We start from the raw sequence: 18,387 nt of genomic DNA, 5'->3' as shown, positions 1-18,387 counted from the left end.
CGGCTATTAATTATTTATCAGAGTGATGCTCATAAGAGATGTTTGTTGTTCCAATTCTCATGAATGGGTGACAGGATAGCATGAAGGTGGCTAGACTGGCAGGACTCCACTGGACTGATGCGACTGATTCATGTCGTTATGGCCGATTCATGTCTATGTAGGAAGTGGAAGGAGACGGACGAAAGAAATGGACGGGGGCACAACAACACGTCAGTTTCAAACCTCAGCTTACATTAAGTTCTAACTTTATGCCACACACAAGCACATATAAGGAATATGATCGGTCACATTGTATAAGTAACTTTTAATTCTGGAGACTTTCCTCTCAAAACAATGCCGGACTGCAGAGGACGATTTTTAGCACAGCGTATCTACAACAGCCGTTATGTACAGTATTTATACTATCGATGACATTATATAGAACACACTAGCTCTGTTTGTGTGCTTCTTTGAATCATTTGTCTGGACTATTGATCCCAATGAATCTGGTGGTGAATTGTAGGATGACTGAGGGAATCAATGAAGTTGTGCTTACAGCATAGTGTCATATCTCATGTGTCCTCCTCCAGGGTTGTATTTCTCCCCCACCTATTTCATTGCTTTTCTCTCGCTGTCTCTGTCTCTCTCTCTCTCTCTCCGTGTCTCTCTCACACACAAAAACTGAGCCTGGCAAATAATATCTAACTGAATGCCTCTTTTGACTGCTACCTTTCACACTGAAACACGTTAAATGCAACCTCAGATGCAGTGACCTGGAGGCATGCATCAATAGGAGTCGCACAGTGTCACCCCTGTAATTCCACTCTCTCTTCCGGATAGATCTTATCACTCACATCTCTAACTGCCATTATCAATCTAGCCTGTGCAGTCTCTGCATCGTTAGGCGAGAGTATTTCACTAAGAACACCAACATAGGCTTCTCTCCTTTCTTCTCCTCCCTTGCATTTAGAAGTCCACTGCAGGTTGGCGTGGTGCCAGGTTGTACCCAGCAGAGCAACACTGCCACCTAAAGGTACAGTACCACCACCCGTCAAACCTAACCCACTCACAACTCTCTCGCTCTGCCTCTCTTTCACCCTCTACACTCTCACTCTCACTCTCTTTCTCCCTTCCTTCTTCTCTGCTGCTCCCTACATTTGTCCGTGTGCGTTCCATTAGATTAGGACTGTGTGTTGTGTAGGGGCGCTTTATTAGCAGAAAAATTAATAAGGCTTTGATAAAAAGCAGCATGGATTACGTTGAAATTTGAGGCTCATTATTGGCTAATCCTTTTTGAATTGGATGTGTATCAGGTTCCAGACAAGCTTCACTCAGTTCGCTAGTGTGCTTTGAGAGGAGGCATTTAATTCAAGCTCAGATGATATGGCAAAGCCTACAGTGACATTCAAAATAAGACTACAGCACACTAATTATTGACTGTTGTTATTACTGCAGGTGTTGAAAAGGAGAAAGTCTTTTGTGATACTACAATACACACCAAAACAAACAAACAAACAAAAAAACATGAATACACTCAGAATATTATGAGGAGAGAGGTGAAAAGTCAACTAATTTTTTGAGAATGTGTGCAGCTATTTACCTATAATGAAAACAGCAATCTGAGTAGATAGGCGAGAAAAAAATGTTTCTTTCACAAATGTAAAGGACATTGTTTCACAATTAATGGTATGTTGGTACAATTTACCAGTTATCTAACCTCTGGGTGCTGAATAGACAGAATATGGCAAGGCAATTGCTCACCCACTTGCATTTTGTTAAATGTGAATGAAACATATCCTAATGACAAAACATCAGTTTATTATTCCAAAAATTATGCATGTAATTGATAAATCCATTATCAACTCCATAAATTACCAATTGTTCAAGTTTTCTTTGTTTTAAAGTTTGAGCAATAGTTGAACTTGCTGAAGTAGTATGTCTCCTGTACTCTTTTCTGTTGCCTCACAGTAACTTAGTGTGAGTCTCTAATCTAGACTGGCACTTTAGCACTGTGGAACAGGGCAATTATAGGCAGTACTTATAGACCAGTAAAAGTGTTCTTTTACCTGCTGTCTGGTGTGCATGGGCCCCTTCGTCTTGAACCCTCCTTGGGAGCTGCACTCTGAGGCACTGAAGTGGTCTGAGCTCGTGGAGGACCTCTTGGAAAGGGTGTCGCAGCCCCCAACAAAGGTGTTATCCAATGGGAGCTCCTGAATCACATGGTGCTTCTTGACTGAGACAGGCGTGTCAGCCTTGAGGTGGAAGGCCGACTGTGGCGAGGCGGATTTGTAGTGCCGGGCCAGGTCTGGGCTGCTGGGTTTGAAGGTTGTGGTAGGTGTGGCATTCCAATCAAAGCGTCCAATCCCTTGCTCCTCCAGCTCGGTGGGAAGGCTGATGGTTCCGTTGATTGGCTCGTGGGCGGGGTCGTCAGGTTTGTTCTCCTCAATGGTAACAAAGTTGAGCAGGGAGCTTTTGGGGGACTTCCTTTTCTTGCGCTTTTTCTTCTTGTTCTGCTTGTTCTCTGTGTTGGGTGACATCCACTCAGCCCCCTGTTTCTTCCGTTGCGCAGCTTTAAACCTGGAGGCATGGCGGCAACGCAGCAGCACAGTGACAAAGATGACAATAACCACCACTAAAGCGCCCGTAACAAAGGCTATCATTATGGTTAGATAGTCACCACTTTGGTAAGTCTCACTGCTTTCGCCAATGTTCCGGTCTATTGGGGTCTCCATGGTGCGGCGGATGAGATCATAAATAAGCGTTGAGTTGCCCACAGTGTCATTAACATACAGGAACACCAGCACAAGAGTATGGAGAGACTTGGGATAACCCAGGTCACTAATGTTGACCACTAATCTGTGTAAGCCTATGTCAGTCACTGCTGGCTTCTCCTCCAGGGTAATATTCCCTGTGACGGGGTCAATTCTGAACAGGCCCTTGTTATTGCCACTCACAATGGTGTATTTGAGTTCTGCATTCATCCCTGTATCACCATCTACAGCAAACACTTCTGCTACCACAGACCCTGGGATAGAGGAGAGGGGAACCAGCTTGAATGATGTGTTGGAGGGGGGATAGATGACAATGGGGGTGTTGTCATTCACATCAATGACATTGATGGTCACCTTGGCGGCTGAGGAGCAAGGTGGCCTACCGCTGTCCACAGCCCTGACATCAAATGTATAGGAGCTTTGTTGCTCCCTATCAAATGACACGTTAGATTTTATCACTCCAGAGTAAGGATCCAGGATAAAGTTCTCATTGTCATTCAGTATGGAAAGAGAAACAGCAGCATTTTCTCCAGCATCTGAATCTGTCACAGTTATCACTCCCACAGTGCTGTATTTAGGAAGGTTCTCAGACACAAAGAACTGAAAGTGGTTATGTGTGAACTTCGGGTTGTTGTCATTTTCATCCAATATCGTTACAATGACAGCTGCCTGGGTTTGGAGAGGTGGCGTCCCATTATCTCTTGCTGTTATGGTGAAGAGGAATCTATCCTGCTCCTCACGATCGAAGACTCTGGATGCGGTCAGAACCCCCGTTTTGCGGTCAAGATCAAAGAATGATGCATTTGGTCCCAGCTGGTAAACTATCTCTGCATTTTTCCCACTGTCCTCATCAGTGGCACTGAGGGTAGTGAGGAACAGATCGCGTTTGTTGTTTTCCATAACAGCCAGTTCAATAACTGGCTGAGTAAAAATAGGTGGGTTGTCATTCTCATCCTCCAGCCTCACTCTAACCAAGGCAGTCTGATTCAAGCTTGGTTTTCCAGAGTCAGAGGCCACAATTTTGAAGTTGTATTCCTTGGTCCCTTCATAATCAAGCAATGCAGATGTCTCTAATAGATACTGGTTGTCGTAAACAGCTTTCAGATGAAAGGGCACGTCCTTCTCTATAAAACAAATGACCTTGCCATTGATGTCAGTGTCTTTGTCTGACACTGTGATGAGAGCTATCTTGGTATTGATGGGATCCTTCTCAGAGAGAAAAACAGTGCCATTAATGGGGCTGATTATGTATCTCAGGTCTATATTTGGTGGATTGTCATTTACATCAGTCACATTTATTGTAATAGTAGCTCTGGCTGGACTGGAGCTACCATCACTAGCTAAAACAGACAGCTTATGAATAGCAGTCTCTTCTCTGTCCAGCGGCCTCTGTACTGTTATAAGGCCAGAAGTTGTATTTAATGCGAATAGTCTTTTTGTGGCAGGAGACACCTGAGTCCCAAAGACATAGCGGATCTCAGCGTTTGCCCCTATGTCTGCGTCTGTAGCCTGAAGCTGCACAACAGACGTGCCAATAGCGGAGTTCTCTGGTATGTGTACCTCCATCTGACTCTCTTTAAACACCGGTCTGTTATCGTTGACATCTGTTACTGTAACTTGGAGGATGGCAGTGCTGGATTTCTGTGGACTGCCACCATCCTCCACTTTGATCTTCATCACGTATGTATCCTTCTGCTCTCTGTCCAGGTTCTGCTGCACAATGAGCTGGGGCCACTTTTCCCCCTCAGGCGTTTCTACAATGTCTAAGCCGAAGGCACTTTGCCCATTGACCAGCTCGTATTTGTGGACACTGTTAGGGCCAGTGTCTGGGTCAGTGGCAGAAGGAATAGCAAAGCGGCTGTTGATGAGCGTGTTCTCTGGGATAGAGATGTTGATCACAGGGGACGGGAACATGGGAGCATTGTCATTTGTGTCTTTCACAACGATTTTAATCTTAATCAGTCTGAAATAATCATTAGGCAGGATGACCACTTCGATTTCAAATGAGCACTCACTGTCCTCGAATGAGGGACCAGGGCACAACTTCTCCCGGTCAATTCGGTTGGAGGTTGTGAATATCTCACCAGTGCTGCTCAGAACTCGGACCAGTGGGTTGTCTCCTGCTTTGGAGACAAGCCTGTACACAAGATTAGCACTCGCTCCAGTGGCAGCATTTGTATGGGAAATGTTTAGGTCCTTTGGTATGTTTCCAATGAGGACATTTTCTTGCAACTCCTCCCTGATGGGGTAGATTAGCTCTTGGGCTATTGAAGGATCGAGCCACAGGCAGGCAAGAAGGGCACCCAACAGGTAATAGTCTTTCAGATCCATGACAATGGTAAATTTGTTTCCAGCCTTCACAACTCAACGTTTCTCTCTATGCAATGTTGTTACAGTCAGTGACTCCTTGCATATGAGGGTAGGTGTCTTCAAAGGACAGACCTATGAACAGATCACAGAGTTTCTCTTCAGTGAAATAACTTAACCATGCACAATAATTAATTCAATTAAGAAACAATCCCCCAAGCATCTGCCTTGACCACTGAGATTTTAGATTATTGTACATGATCTATAATTTAAGATGCCCTTCTCACATAGGCCTTAATCATCAATTCATACAAAAGCAACAACAAAACACTGCAGCAACCATTTAGGCAGCCATTCATGTCTGTTCCCCCGTTTGTAAATCTCCCACACATTATGGTCACTGGGAATAAAAGCCTCTAACCCCCTTGGCCACAAAACTTCACAGCGCATTACACAGCATTAATAATTGTACACTTAAATTGGCGAAATTAAAGAGAATATATAAGCTTTAGCTGTGTGTGGGCTCGTAACGGATGGATCCGCATGAATGAAGCCTACCTAAGCAAATAAGCTCAGTCAGTATTAAAATTTGAATTCTTATTGGGCAACTGAGACCTATTCTTACCGTACATACCCAAATCCGTTACAGCGCAGGAGAAAAATTGGAGTGTGTCAGCTCATAGTCTTCTCATCCAGTGTGCTCCAAAGCTTATTCGGGTAAAGATATCCGTTTCAATCAGTGCCGTTAGATCTAGCTGTGAGTCCGGGTCTAACAGAAGAAAATATCGCTCCGTAGGCGTTAATAGCCTCAACAACAGTTTTTAGTTAAAAGCAGATGAACGCACAAATTGGGGTAAATTGGAGACTGCATATGTCGCAGATCCTTTTCCCCCATTTAACTTCAGGAACAGACAGGATCTAACTGTACGACCTGCGGTAATTGCGGTGATCAGCGTTGCTCTCCAGCAGACACAGGCAGGTGGTCAGTGGTTTGTGGTGTCTTCCATTGGACTGGGTCCCAAATCATTGCTCATCTCCCGTGCGTCCCAATAAAACCCGTGCGTTTTGTTCCCGGCTACCTGTTAAGGTGAAGGTGCCGACGAGCTGAACGCAAGAGGAGACACGCGTGTCCCATCATGTGTCAAGTTCACGGGGCTCCATCAATAATCAGCCGTCGCAGACACAAGGTTAAAAAAAAGAAGAAGTGCATAAAGGCATTTATGCAAAAAGGTGTGAAATCTCAGAGTCGATCCCACTTGGAATGGTAACCTAAATATACAGGCTGTTCAGTGTGATACCGATGCGGAGCGTATGTGCCGTTTATCCTTGCACTCTCACTCCCAGAGCAGAATATCTTGCACTAACTCTGTGTAAACCCATAGGGGGGGTGGTGAAGTACACCACACTGACGCCCCCCGACCCTCGTCATTGGACACCGCCTCTCCATTTCAGTCGCGTAGACGAGCGAAGCAGCAGCATGATTGGTCCGCGGTAACGTCACTTAATGCAGACCGGAGGGCTGTCCGCGGTGAGATGCTCCGTGAAGATGCTGCAGGCTGCGGAGATGCTTAACCAAAACCCCGGGGCTGGGGGGAGAGAGGGGGGGTGATGATGATGGTGATGATGATGATGATGGAGAAGAAAGAATCGCTGTCCTCTAGCACCTTTCTGTGTGAATGTTTATATAAAGGCGCCATGGGGGCAAATACCATTCATTGGCTCTTAAGGGACACATCAAAAGCATAGAGATGTCACCTGTTATGCTGTTGTCAGGTAGGCTACACTAATTGGGTTGGCCATAGAAAAAAAAAACGCCACAATGTAGAAAATATGTATTGCGCGGGTTTCTCATAGAGTTTACTCACCTAGAATAAACACAGGCACAGATAGAATAAAGCTTGTTTGAAACCCACGGAGAATAATTGGACTCTAGACAGAGGAGCCGTTGTCTAAGCATGGGGCACTGCGCGCATATTCACACTATGTCCGAAACACTTGGCACCCTGGCCAGGCAATCATCATCATTTGTCCGTAGGAATTAACCTTGACAGTTATCCGAGTCATCAAAACCATGGCAGTATTTGATCTATGCGTAATGGATGCATTACATCTCTTTCTATCGAAGTTTGCTTTGTAGTATAAAATGATATTATCTGAATACTGATGCTGTGATATGGCTTTGGAATTACTCATAACAACAGATGATCTTAATTGGCAAGTTTCAAAGCAGCGTAGAGGCATAATAGCTGCACTCTATAATGACAGAAATGCCAGAAATGACACGGGCAAAAAGACATATAGGCCTACGTAAATTAACAAATATAAATTAGAGTCGGCCAAAGAAATCCAACCATAGGTTTTCATCTACTGCCATCCAATCATTTGTTAATTTCAGTGCAGTAGATTAAATAGGCATATCCCACACGGATTGCAACTACGGTTCTCTGCCTGTGCTGCTGTGAGAGACAAGCTGTTGAGCACAAAACCTGAGTAGCCTGCCATGGTAAACACTGCCATCTCCAGGCCGACCTGTAAACATGCCAAAACACTGTGGGCTTTATAGCTCTAGAAAACATAACCAGCCATACATTTCTGAACCAAGACTTAGGTTCATACTGTTTGACAACATTCAGTTAGAGAGAAGAGGCAAGCACAGAAGGAATGACTGAATGAGTGACTTAGTAAGTGAGAGTGTGAATTAATGAGAGAGAGCGAGTGACAGAGACAGTAAAAGTGAGAATAAGCTCGGGGGTTGACAAATGGTGATGAAAGTGATGCAAAGGACATGGGACCCAGACTGTTGAGGTGAGAACTAGGCTGCAAATGTCTTGTGAGGGCTTGGCTTATTGCCTGGTCAGCAGTCCATTAGCACAACCAACCTGGTAGCCTGACCTTTCTGCCTCTGGATCCAGTCATCCCTCCTTTGCTGGGCGAGAGAAACTGAAGGAGTGATCTGTCACTTCAGCTTAAAGTCTGACACCACAGTGCTGGGCAAAGAGTGTCAACATAACTGTCTACAGTAGTGAAACACTCCCTTGCTCTGCTGGTCTACTTGAGTCATTAAGACCTCGTCACGGGAATTTGGCTTGCTCGTTGTGTGCGTGTGCGTGTGTGTGTGTGTGTGTGTGTGTGTATGTGTGTGTGTGTGTGTGTGTGCACTTTCTGTCCACTAGATTCAGTGCCCTCACACTCACACACGTGCATGCTTCAGTTTGTGCTGCTTTGAGCATTTGTGCAAAAGAAGAATAATGGTAAGATTAAACAGGCATTAAAAGAAGACCCCACTCCCCCAAGAAGAAGTAAGGCTATGACTTCTTCTTGGGGAAGTGGGGAGTGTCTTCAAACTGCAATGGGCTGGGTGCTTTTGTTCCAAAATAGAGAGTCGGAAGTAATCTCAGCACCTGGCGAAGTAATCGTTGAGTCATTGGTATTGATCAATAACCCTATCAACCCTCTGCAGATATATTATGGTCATTTTGTGCTATGGGGCAGTAAAAACCGTACTTATTGCACCTTTAAGATAATGAAAGGGTCAGTTTAACATTATAAAGTTAGCATTCTACAGTTATTGGTTTCTAATGTGTTTTTCTGTCACATGGCATTAACTCAGACGCCGGGGCAGGGTGAAATCAATAAATGCAGTTGATCTTCACATATCCATTAAAACACACTTTTAATTCCAAACTTACACTGTCTCTCTGGCTTAGTATGGCCTTACTTAGTCTATTTTGAACTGGCTGCAGCTAATTTTTCTGCCAGTCAAGTTACTGACAAGTGATGAATAATGTAGTATGCTAATATATGTTCTAGGTCTTGCGGTGTATCTCCTACAATCTCATATCCACTCTAGAGAGACAGAGCCTAGGGGAAGAGTCTAAACCTAAGGCCTTATGATTCCCCATGTGCCTTGCACAGTCAATCAAACTCTTCACCTTGGTTTGATTCTCACGTCGATGTATTGACTTGTCCATGCCGTTGAATTGGCTGCATGAATAATACGAGAAACAAATATGTTTACCTTTCGTAGCCATTAAAGTACAAGGTTAAAGAGGTCACTAATGTATTTCCTACTTAAGCAAGGCTGTAGGAGAGGATTTAATCAGTTGGTATGACAAGATTTGTTTGTCTCAAACAGTAGAACTGTCTATTGACTTTATTGACTCAAGGCCCATTCCCTTGTGTCAACTCTCATTGGAGGCAGTTGAAAACCACTTGAAATCGATATATTAAATCAGGTATCGGATATTAATATTAAATCCTATGTAAAAGACACTGACTTCTATTTTTCTTCTATTTAGTATTTTTGCATTTTATTTTATTTAGCTTTATCCATGATCTGCTGGTTTGTCAACCTGAATCTGAGGCATGAAAACCATAGTAACGTTGTTAAACTAAACAAAGTTCTTTTTTTTTTTTAAGAAAAAATTGTGTGGGGGCTCAGGGCCAGATCCAGACGTGGTGGTGGAGGGTTTTTGAGATTATCAGGTGGGCACTGTCACCTCAAGTGGCACAGCCGCCGGGGATGAATTAATTCATCAACAGTACCTTCCTACATTTCCATACCTCCAATTATGCAACATTTTCAAAGTTCCAGTCTAGCAATAATGATGACCGAGTACTGCACCATAACCCACTGCCTCAACGTCATTACTGTCTTAATAAAACAGTTACCAAACACCTGTCATTTTATTTTGAAAGATTTACCTCTATATAGACTATCAAGAATGAAATTAGGCCAAATTAGCTGGTTAACTAGTTTCTTTGTTGTCACTGGGATCCAGGTTAACAGGTTGCTAGTTAGTGGACCTACACAACATTATGTCACCTTTCAAGAACAAGTTCAGATTCTCAATCAGAGAATCAGATACTAGAAAAGGGATTGTATATCTATATATTGCTTAGTAGGTTGTGCAAAATAACTGTTATTTAGTGTTTCATATAGTAATTTATCTCTGGGTGAATAGATGGTATGAAATTTCCATATCAGCCATGGGTTATCATGAAATAATGTCAGTAAAGGACTGACTCTTGGTCAATCAGAAGATGAGGTTGAAACTACAGGTATTAAAAATGTAGTTAATGTATTTCAGATAAAAGCAAGCAGAGTGCAGTAAAAAGGGCATTTACAGAGAATACTTCTAAAAGCAATTTCTAAACGCAAACCAACTTGCACTTTTTGAAATGGCAACATATAGTTACATCAGTACAATCTTCTCACTGAGAATATTGTGTTTAAGAGGATGCAATTTCACTGGTTAATGCCTTATTTTCATCTTTAGCTTTGAATGCTCATGTTTTGATCTGAAAAAGTTGGTACTCTTGGTAGTCACAGAAATAGAAAATGTCTTTTACCATGATATATTAAACCAGTTTCTTATAATCTTATAATCCTAAAGCACTCAAATCTATGGTCTTCCTTTCACTAGTAACTTGATGTACTTTATTCTCTATTTATTGTCTTACCTCTGGCAGAACTCTGCAAACTCTGAAATGTAGTTTATATATTATAAATTATGCTCATTTAATTAGCAATAACAGTAAAAATTCTTAAAAAGCAGGCCTGTAAAGAGTAATGGAAGAAAAAACAGCACCAAGTTCCAAATATGGAATTTATAGCTTTAGATAACAAAAGTTTGGTCAGAAGAAGAATGATGAACCGAAGTTTACTGCTTCAAAATAGTTATGATGTAAGATAATAGGTGTTACTTTTCATGATGTCCCTCATCGGTATCAAGTGAGAGAAATTTGTAAGGCTCAGGCCATTTTACTAGACTTTACTATGTGAATGTGGGCTGTGTGAATTTAGGTTCCGTCTGTGTCTTTCCAGAAGGCACACTCGGTCAAAATAATGCAGTGTAATGCAGCCAAAAGAACTCCAGTTATCCAAATCCCAGATAATGTCTCACAGTGATGAGATGACAGGCGTCCTCTTAAAAGAAACAATAACCGTAATGGATGCTCATTTTTACTCTGCCTACCTCTGGTCCTCTAACCAGCTGACTCATGGAGAGTGACTCATGGATCAGTGGTGCTCTTACTCAGGAGTTGGGACAACCTGATCTCGCACAAATGCATGAAATGAAGACAACTTGTTAACACCAAATTACGTGCCACCGACACGTAATTTGGTGTTAAAATGATGTGTTCCCGACATTGAAGGAATATGCATTTGCCAGCTTGTACGAAGGACATTTCTACCGTGAGTGAAACTTTAATTTTTAGCAAAACGTTTTTTTTATTTAACCACCAAAGTCTGACCATTCAAGCCTTTCCCTAACCTTAACCAAGGTGTTTTAGTTGCCTAACCATAACCTTAGCCCAAACCTTAACCAAAGTTGTTTTACTTTCCTAAACTTAACTGCCAAGCTGAAGATGCTGTGTCCAATTTGTGTTATTGTCACAGAATCCAATTTATGGTGGAGCAACAAAAGCTTCACAAAATTTGTGTCCACAGCACATAAATTCACGTTTCAGAGTTGGTGCCCATCTCACGTTTTATGAGATCATGTTGAGTTGGGAAATGCTACTTGTGAATCTGCTATTCCACTCTAGAGCTGCTATTTAACAGCTAAACTAGTGTTAGCCCTTGGGGGTGGACTTGTGCGCTAATCTCTTAAATTGTACATTTCATGACCAAAACTCTCTCACAGAGCTCTTTTGTTTATCTAAACGTAAAGGTAGAATGTGTAAAGGTAGAAATAAAATGGTAACCTATGCATCAGTTTCATTCGTTTCTTGTCATTCAATACCACCAACAAGCCTCTGCACTCGATGATGAAAATTTAGGCCTTTTCTCTTGAAATCCTTTTGCCAGAGAGCGACTTCTCACAAGAGTGGTAATGACCCAGTGGATAATTGGTATCACAGCATCAGACAAGCTCTGGATCCTGAATACTAATCAGGCAACACAAACACAAAAGTTTATATATAATGGATTGAGTCTTTGGATAGGAAATGTTGTTCATATTCTTTTAAAAGAACATCATATTCAGAGAAATCACAAGGTTGAATTTGCTCCAAGAGTTGATCTTGTATCACTTCAAGGTAACAAGGTAATGTTCAGATTTCGTCAGAAGGATAGAACTTGATGGCCGTGGGCTTATGAATTAAAAGGTAAATACTGCTCAAGGTAATCTCCTATTGATCATATTGTTTGCAGCCACATACAGACAAACCATAGTTAGCCTTTCTTAGAAACTTCTCAAGACATCATTTCATGCACCGAGCACATCTGTTTACCCCCTTGTCGGCTGCCATTTGAGAGGTATTATGCTATTCATAATCGTCTTTTGAATTGTGACTGACACCTTGTATGATCAGAGGAGATTAGTGTTTCATTTTGGCAAAAGTCCAAAATATCCCTTTTAAGCCACCTTTCCTCTGTCTTCCTCCCTCCGGTCTCCTCTCACTGTAATTCACTCTCTCCTCTTGCTTTCCCTCTTTCCACATTTTTTCTTCTCTCTGACACATCTGAATCACATATCACTTTCCAGACTGTGCACTGGAAAAGGTCAAACATTCCCTCCCATTCTCTTTTCTTACTGATGTGAAAAGGGAGCCTGTCTGCAGCGAGTGAAATGGATCCCAGTCAAATATTACCGCAATCAGGGAAGAAAGTTGATCAAGATACTTCAATGTTGTGCAGTATGGAGAGATAGCAAGCTATATAATACTTGACATGCAGTCCAATACCAATAGTTTTTGGTGTTGTAGTTTCTGTCAGAGTTATAGACGTTTTACAAGGTGCATCAGTATTTGAAATTCTAGTTATTCTTAATTAACAGTTTGACAAAAATATGATCAAAATATATCTAAGATAATTGTGATTAGTGTAATCAGTATTTCTTTTTATCTCTCTTTCTCTGTCTCTCTCTCTCACTCTCTCTCACACACACACACACACACACACACACACACACACACACACTGTGCAGACAATATGATTAACTGATTGGCATACAGAAATACAACAACCCAGAAGTCACTAGCTTTGAATGATGTGTTTATTACTTCCCTGAAGAGGACTATTTTTGAATAACTGACAAGCAATTAGGTACCTTTTCCTCAGAGGTGTGGTATCTGGAATATCTTTCTTCAGTATATCAGGCGGTGAAATTTCAAAGACAGAGGCAGCAGTCAAGTGAGTTAAGTCAATTGTTAAGGCGTACCTCTTTCAAGCAAAGGTGTATTACAAATATTAATATACAGCACTGGATCTGCAACTACAGAGTGATAGCGTCCATATATTTTAAGTGTCTGGACCCACCCATTAATCTAGTGCCCCTTTAACTCCTTTATCTCTAATTTACAGCACTTTCGAGACACATGACTGACTGTCTGGCAGTGAAGACAGCTGGTGTCAAGGGGGAAGATGGCAGGCAAACGCTTACATCTATTCTGAGACTCTACTGTGTCAGACTAAAGGTCAAACTTTCGCATGGCCATAACAGTTTTTGTCATACATTAGCCAAGGCAACTTCACATTTACTGAGAGGATGTAGCCGATTGGTAATCTGCACAGTAACTGGACTACAAGCTTCTTGACTGCACAGAAATGTATCACAGATGCAGTTATCAGGCCAGGAGATGTTTTAGTGAATTTCAACAAGAATGCACCCAGCTAGCAGGTTTTGCTCTTATTAGTCCTCCTGGTTTTCTGCAATTTTGTGATCACATGGAAAACAGATTGAATCAATGAGCGTGGGCTGCACCACAGCAAAATAGGAAAGTCACAGAATCCTGCAGAAAACATTTGCATCGTCGCTAAGCTTTTATCCACTCAGTCTGGCTTCCAGCACAAGTTCCTACTGCTGTTCACCACCCATTGAGCCACCAAATCAAAATTAGGGAAATTTCTACCGTATAGAGAAGGTAGTTTTATAGCTAATAAATGTTATTTCAGTGTTTTATGCCCAGTTTTCCTCTTCAGTGGCTAAAGTATCCTTGGTGCAGGCAGTTCAAATGTGTTTCTTTTTGGAGTTTGGAGCAGCTTTTACTGAGGGTTACGCAGCGGAGGCATGATGTAATTTGCCACACAATCTATGTTAAAACTATGACCATAGTTCTGATTGGTTTAAGTATTACTCTTTTATTAGTAGGTTATATATTTCCAAGGGATGGCTTTAGCAAATTGAATCATAATCTGTAGGTTCAAGAATTACTACATCTCAATATTTATAATTGTATCCTACACACTTTGCAATGTAGTTGTGAAGTTGTTTAATTTACTAATTTACATTTTTTCCATTTCTTAAGCAACAAGTTGATTGTGTCTAAACATATGGATATTACGGTATAGAGTGACTTAAAGTTACACATCTCCAATCTCTATGGTGCAATTACGGTCCAATAAAGCTTGCTTTATTTTTGGCTATAAAGCTCTAAAGCACACCTCGAAGATTCACACCACAATAATCACAGGTATTTGCCTATAGGAAATAATCAAACAGACCATAATGTTCAAGAGTGGAAGTTAAATGCCAGGGAAACTGTGCTAAATCTGTTCAGAGGAAAAGGTATTTAGAAGACTGGTTACATTAAAAAAAACATACGTCTCTCTTGTGCAGTTTATGTGTGAAAATTATACTGCATGTGCTGTTGTGTGCTTTTGGCTTAATCAATGGCTTCTGACATGCACATGCACTGCTTCTACTATTTAGAAAATGTCATTTGGTTTGGCATTTTTTATGGCACATCTATTGAAATAATTGGTTGACAAGATGTCCTCCTTTAAACCAATTATTATTGACATCTATTTTAATAACTTAATAATACCAACACAATGCAAGGTATTCTCAGATAACAGAGTATGCCAGTCTTCTACCAACGAACCATCTGTTGAACTACAATTTAAAGATAATAAAATCACCCTGCAGGTGTACAGTCATTGTTAGAGCAGCCCTAGGCAGGATGAAAAAATACACACGTCTTATCAGTCTTAATCACAAACTGGGGCAACAACAGAGAAGAGCATCTCATCCCCACTAACTGAGACACTGTAGATCGCCCAAATGAAATTCTGGTCACTGCTGGGAAGTTTTCTCCACCCATAGGAGGTGATGAATCGAAACTTAAGTGCGAAATACAAAAGTGTCTTAAACAGCAGTCAGCAAGCCCTCTGTCCAGAGAAAGCTGGCCTCCCAAACAATGGTTGAACCTGCTGAGGAAACATTTTTTGTCAGCATTTCAACCTATAAGAAATTTAGGTTCTAGTGGTGCGCTGTTTACTGACATCACGTTACATGATTTCTGGGTAATGAAGTCCTTACAACTTTCAAAATTTAAAACACTTTTCTCTCACTGCCACTTTCAGCCACCAAATCGCAAAGTTACCTGCAGCTTTAGGATCCAACAATGTGAAAACACACACAGTAAAACGCACAGTCAACTAGAGTATCCTTGCAATAGTCTTATGTGCACATGCATGAAACACCTCAACAGAGTCAGAAAGGCTTTTATGTTACGATGAACTGGGACCTGGGAATGTATATGTGTGCACTGAAGTAAGAGAAAAAGATAACTGTCATGCTCGCTATGACAGGTAACACACAAACGGGGAAAATATTTGCTTTGCTTTATTAATAAAATTATTCATCTGTGATGCAGCAGTGGGGCATTTGCAGTTTGTTCCCATAAAGTAACACATCTATTAGCCCACTTTGGTTTTAGTAAAGAGGAAATTAAGTTGTGGCATTGTAATCAGTTGAGTTGAGTTGGTGTTAATCAAAAACACAAAGAGCAGCAGTGATCCCTCCATCTTTACAAATTTTTCCTTTAATGATTTTTAAAAGCCTCTTTTTACATCTTTCACAGTAGCATATATCAGACTATACAAGTTCTTTATTATATTATATTATATTATATTATATTATATTATATTATATTATATTATATTATATTATTTGGTCCTGTAGTATTGGACACATTATCATTTCTGTGCCAAAGGCAGTCATCTGTATTTTTCTGTATTTGATATAATGACTGTATTGCCCCGATGCAAATGAGGTGAATTATATTAGATATATTTAGATGAAATGAATTATAACTTTATGCACTGATAAACAAACATCAGAAAAGTCTTCATGGCCAAGAAATTAAATCACTTTGCGGGATAATTCGGTTTAAGTTGACAGAAATTGTTTCTTTTGTGTGTCTTGCTGGGTGTTAACTCGCGCCAATAATTTACATCTGTTGAGGAAATGCTAGGTGACTTCACCACACATCATTTCACTGGCAATGCAAGCTTTTAGCATTCAAATCACTGCCCAGAGTGATAAGGTATTATCAGATGACAACATACAATTTATGTTCAGCAAATGAGATACAGAATAGAAAATGTCACCGTCCCCCATACATTTCCAAAAGAACAGATTCAGCTGAGAAAATAGTGTCATGTTGTTGGCATTAATTTTGGCTGGTGTGACATCTATGCAGGGACTGCTAATAATCTTGTTTTCATGGTGAATATAGGGAGCAATACCATGTGATTGACCACTGCTACAGCACTTAAAAGGATACGTCATGCTCTTTTTATTCTGTGGCCTGAGAGTTGTCTAACAATGAGATGAAACAGGAATAAATGGTCTCATTCTCTGCTAATATCCTTATGTAGTAGTGGGACGCAAGGACCCAGAAGCTGTGTGAAATGCATGGAGTGCGGTTGCCATATTTTTTAAAAAGCTCATGAGAGACAGGTATGTAAGACCTTGACATTCACAAACAAGGCCTCATGCCATATTGGTGTTAGCTATTGATTTATGTCTTGGTGAGCAACCCTCAAATGATGTTTGATTTTTAATGTACTTTGAATGTAACCAGTTTCATAGATGTACACATGTCAATGGTAGGGCGCGGAGCATTTGTACTGTCAATGTTGGAGGTATGTGTACCCTCATGGTTCAAATGGGTCTGCGATATAGTAACATAGCTTCTTCATACAATGTAGATCATGCTTATCTTATGTGGTGTACGGTTGAGCTCCAATAGCTTCGGTAGGTAGCAGCTAATACACGTAATATTTTCAGTCTTTGTGACACCATTATACACTCATCGGCCACTTTATTAGTTACAACTGCTCGTGATGAAGTGGTTTAGTTTTTTGTTTGACCAAATGGGCAAGATGCATGAACTAAGTCCCTTTGACCATAGTCTGATTATTGGTGCCAGACGTGGTGGAAAACACCTTGTTAGTGAGAGAGGTCAGAGGTCAGAGGAGAATGGGTTGAACACAGACTTGTTCAAGCTAACAGAAAGGCCACAAATGCTCAAATAACAGCTCTTTACTACAGTGGTGTGCAGAAGGGCATCTCACACAACGCACAAGTTGTTGGCCCTTATGATAAATTGGCTTTAGCAACAGATGACCAGCAGGCACTAGATAGGTGTACCTAATAAAGTGGTGGAGTGCAGGTTTGAGTATGGCTCTTTTCCGCTTCCAGGAAAGGGCATTGAATACCATTTACTCAATTTTAGACATAATGGATACTTAAAATGAACTTGTATCTTCTGCATCTAGAACTCCCTTTCAGGAAGTGGGAGCACGGTTGTGTGCTGGTGTGCGAGGATTGCGGTGGTATCACTGGGTTTGAATGCTGTTGTTTCACTGCACACTTGGTAAGCTGAGTGGGTATCTGGTGTTGGTGATTACTGGGTTATTTTTATTTCCTTTTGATAGAATCCTCATTGCGTTGGTTGGTCCCTGTTGGCGGTTTCCCTTGCTGTGTCTGCTTTCACATCCTTCCTTTCCAGGTTTAATAATAACCAATAAATTGATCTGTAAATGGCAATATGACCAACAAAGATTGTTGTGCTTCTTGATTTAGTAGTCCAATTCACAGGATGAAGTAGAGTAGTGTGAATGCGCATTGTAATTGTTTCTGAATGGGTTTTCCCCTCCACACTAACTAACTAACTAACTAACACTAGGGGGATCATATTGTCTATTACCATCTATGGGTTACACATACAAACATCAGCAAAATTTAACTACAATTGATGACAAATGAATTGCAGTCTTCCATCAAATGTTCACAGTTCATCCATACGTACTGAATGACATGACCTGTTACTTGAGTTTGATGTCAATCTGAAAATGAATATTTATTCCCCAGTTGTGTTCTCAAGGTGATTCTCTGGGTAATATTTTATACTTGTTTGCAGACTTTTATTTTGCATGAGGAAGAGGCAAATACCCACTTCAATGAAATGCACAGGTCAATTCAAATTACAGCAAAAAGAGAGGATTGTCTGGCTGTTCAGTGGCTCTTTAAATCTCATAGTTAACTCTCTTGTAGATCTAAAGAGGTCTTGAAGGGGCAAGCGAAATCAGAAT

General features: G+C 41.1%; 1 protein-coding gene across 1 annotated transcript in view; it reads right to left on the bottom strand.

The window, feature by feature from the left end:
* Window positions 1-5,081, bottom strand: part of pcdh9 (protocadherin 9) — a 223,504-nt gene extending 218,423 nt beyond the window's left edge. Inside the window, exon 1 of the mRNA XM_078283936.1 lies at window positions 2,046-5,081. Coding sequence (XP_078140062.1) covers window positions 2,046-5,081 — 3,036 coding nt within the window. The remainder of the gene's footprint in view (window positions 1-2,045) is intronic.
* Window positions 5,082-18,387: the final 13,306 nt, after the last annotated feature.

This window comes from Centroberyx gerrardi, chromosome 1 (assembly GCF_048128805.1).
Source record: "Centroberyx gerrardi isolate f3 chromosome 1, fCenGer3.hap1.cur.20231027, whole genome shotgun sequence".
Lineage (NCBI taxonomy): Eukaryota > Metazoa > Chordata > Actinopteri > Beryciformes > Berycidae > Centroberyx > Centroberyx gerrardi.
The sequence above is the reverse complement of the archived record's forward strand: the minus strand, read 5'-3'. Positions and strand labels throughout refer to the sequence as shown.